Raw genomic sequence first — 2,459 nt, 5'->3', positions numbered from 1 at the left:
ATTCAGTCTCTGTCTAAATGTAGGTTTTCATTAGAGCAGTCCTTTTTTTTTTTTTTGGTTAGACAATGGGGTTAAGTGACATGCTCAGGGTCACACAGCTAGTAAGTGTTATGTATACGTGTCTGAAGCGGATTTAAACTCAGGTCCTACTGAATATAGGGCCTGTGCTCTATCCACTGCGCCACCTAGCTGCCCCTGAGCAGTTCTCTTTATTGATGCTCAGATGAATTGTGCTGCTTTTCCTAGTTTCCTTCAAAAGCTCAGCTNCAGGGCCTGTGCTCTATCCACTGCGCCACCTAGCTGCCCCTGAGCAGTCCTCTTTATTGATGCTCAGATGAATTGTGCTGCTTTTCCTAGTTTCCTTCAAAAGCTCAGCTCAAGTGCCACATTTTTTTTTTTTTTGTGAGGCAGTGGGGGTTAAATGACTTGCCCAGGGTCACAGCTAGGAAGTGGCAAGTGTGTGAGGATGCATTTGAACTCAGGTCCTCCTGACTCCACAGCCAGTGCTCTATCTACTGTGCCACCTAGCCATCCCTCAAGTGCCCGTCTTATGTGAAGTTTTTCCTGATACTCTCAGCTTCTGTTTGACTTCTCAAATTGCCTTGGATTTATTTTGGAGTTAGTTAGAAGCATATGTGTTGTCTTCTCTGGTAGAATGGAAGGCAAGGATTGTTTGATTCTTGTCTTTGTGTCCCCAGTGTCTAGCATAGTACTTGGCATATGATAGGCATGTAATATATGCCTGTTAATTGCTTTTAAAAACTTCGAGAATGAAGTACAGTAAGTCTTAGAAAAACTGCAGGAATCTTCAGAGGGGAAAAATGGAACTGGAGCATGCTTGGAACTTATACAGGGTGTCACCTATTGAACTGTTATTTAAGTCATGGTTGAAAATTGGCTTTTTCATTCCAGACCATAAAACAAAATTTTTAGGATTACAAAGGAAACGTATTATTTTGAAATACAATTATCAGGTTTTTTTATTTTTGTTTTTTTTTCTTTGGTTGGGCAGTGGGGTTAAGTGACTTGCCCAGGGTCACACAGCTAGTAAGTATTATGTGTCAGAGGCCGGATATGAGCTTGGGTCCTTCTGAATCCAGGGCCGGTGCTCTATCCACTTCAACATCTAGCTGCCCCTATCAATTTTTTTTAAAAAGCATGTTCATGGACTCCATGTCAGGAATCCTTGGTAGTATACTCCTGTAATCCCTGCTATTAGCAGAGACTGTGGCTGGTGAATTGCTTGAGTTTGGGAGTTCTGAGTTGGAATGTGTTAAGCTGATTGGGTGTCTGCACTAAGGCCAGCACCAAATGATGACCCCCAGGTCAGAAGGGGAGTCTGTCAAAGCTTTCATGCTGATCAGCATTGGGGTCTGGCCCAAATGTGACTACTAGATTTTCAACCTGAGTGAGATAGGGAGATGGAGTCTCTAAAAATAAAAATAACAAAGAATCCTTGCCCTATAGTAAGGGAAATGGAGGAAAGTTTCACAAAACAGCAAGTTATTTACCCTTTTTTTCAACCTAACTCACAAGTAAATACTTGTGCTTTTTCCCATGACTGTGTAGCAGAGTTATTTTTATATTGAGTTGTCTAAATATTTTGTATGGGATTGTTAAATAAATTGTTTTAACTGTTTTAATATTAAATGTTGCATCTAAGCAAAGTAAGCAGATTTTTTAGACTACAAAAAATTTGATGAAAAGTTTCTCCATCTTTTTTAGGTTTCTAAATCAGGTGGCTTACCAGAAAAAATTTTGGATGTCTGGGAGTTTTTGGGCAAACCTGAGCATTGCCGTTATACTTGGGATACACAAGCCAACTCTAATTTGGCGATAGAGGCCACCTGTAAACTACGGTTTGATAGAATATTTTTCAGACCTGCAGCAGATGGTTGTCACATTGTTCCACGGAATTTGGACCTAATAGGGTTAGAAAAACTGGACTGTGGTAGATTTCCTAGTGATCACTGGGGTCTTCTATGTGGATTTGATGTAATACTGTGAATATTTTTCAGATGTGTAAATTTTTAAGTCTGTTGTACAGTTTTCTATCAGATTTCTTGCAAAAACTTCATGTTTTTAATCTCTTTGGAAAAATGTGTTGAATATCACCTAAGAGGCTGGATCTTCGCTGCTGTATTATTATTTCTTTTTTTAGATTCTTCCTATAGATTTTTCATAAGTCCACTTTTTTCCCTCTCTAAGAACTCTACCTTTTAAGTAAAAGTGGTTTTGGAGTTGGCCTTTTTATTTTTCTTCGGTCTATGTGGTTGGTGTGGATGAAATGAAGACATGGGTTGCTCAGTCCCTAGCTCTGGTACTGCTGCTACTATTGCTGTGAACTTTCTTGGTGAAGGGATTATGGCTTTCTTTGTCCTTCGACTTCATCTTGGCCAGGATGGCAGGAAGAAGGATAGCACGAGTAGAGGACAATGAGAAATGGGATACATTTGTTT

The 2,459-nt window shown here is 39.8% G+C and overlaps 1 protein-coding gene across 1 annotated transcript in view; it reads left to right on the top strand.

Annotated features, from left to right (window-relative positions):
• Positions 1-2,119, top strand: part of TDP2 (tyrosyl-DNA phosphodiesterase 2) — a 15,338-nt gene extending 13,219 nt beyond the window's left edge. The window contains exon 7 of the mRNA XM_027847218.1: positions 1,726-2,119. Within this exon, the coding sequence (XP_027703019.1) occupies positions 1,726-2,007 (282 nt within the window). The 3' untranslated portion in view covers positions 2,008-2,119. The remainder of the gene's footprint in view (positions 1-1,725) is intronic.
• Positions 2,120-2,459: the final 340 nt, after the last annotated feature.

Source organism: Vombatus ursinus, unplaced genomic scaffold (assembly GCF_900497805.2).
Source record: "Vombatus ursinus unplaced genomic scaffold, bare-nosed wombat genome assembly UNPS02015392.1, whole genome shotgun sequence".
NCBI classification, from domain to species: Eukaryota; Metazoa; Chordata; class Mammalia; order Diprotodontia; family Vombatidae; genus Vombatus; species Vombatus ursinus.
This window is presented reverse-complemented; position numbering and strand designations above follow the sequence as displayed.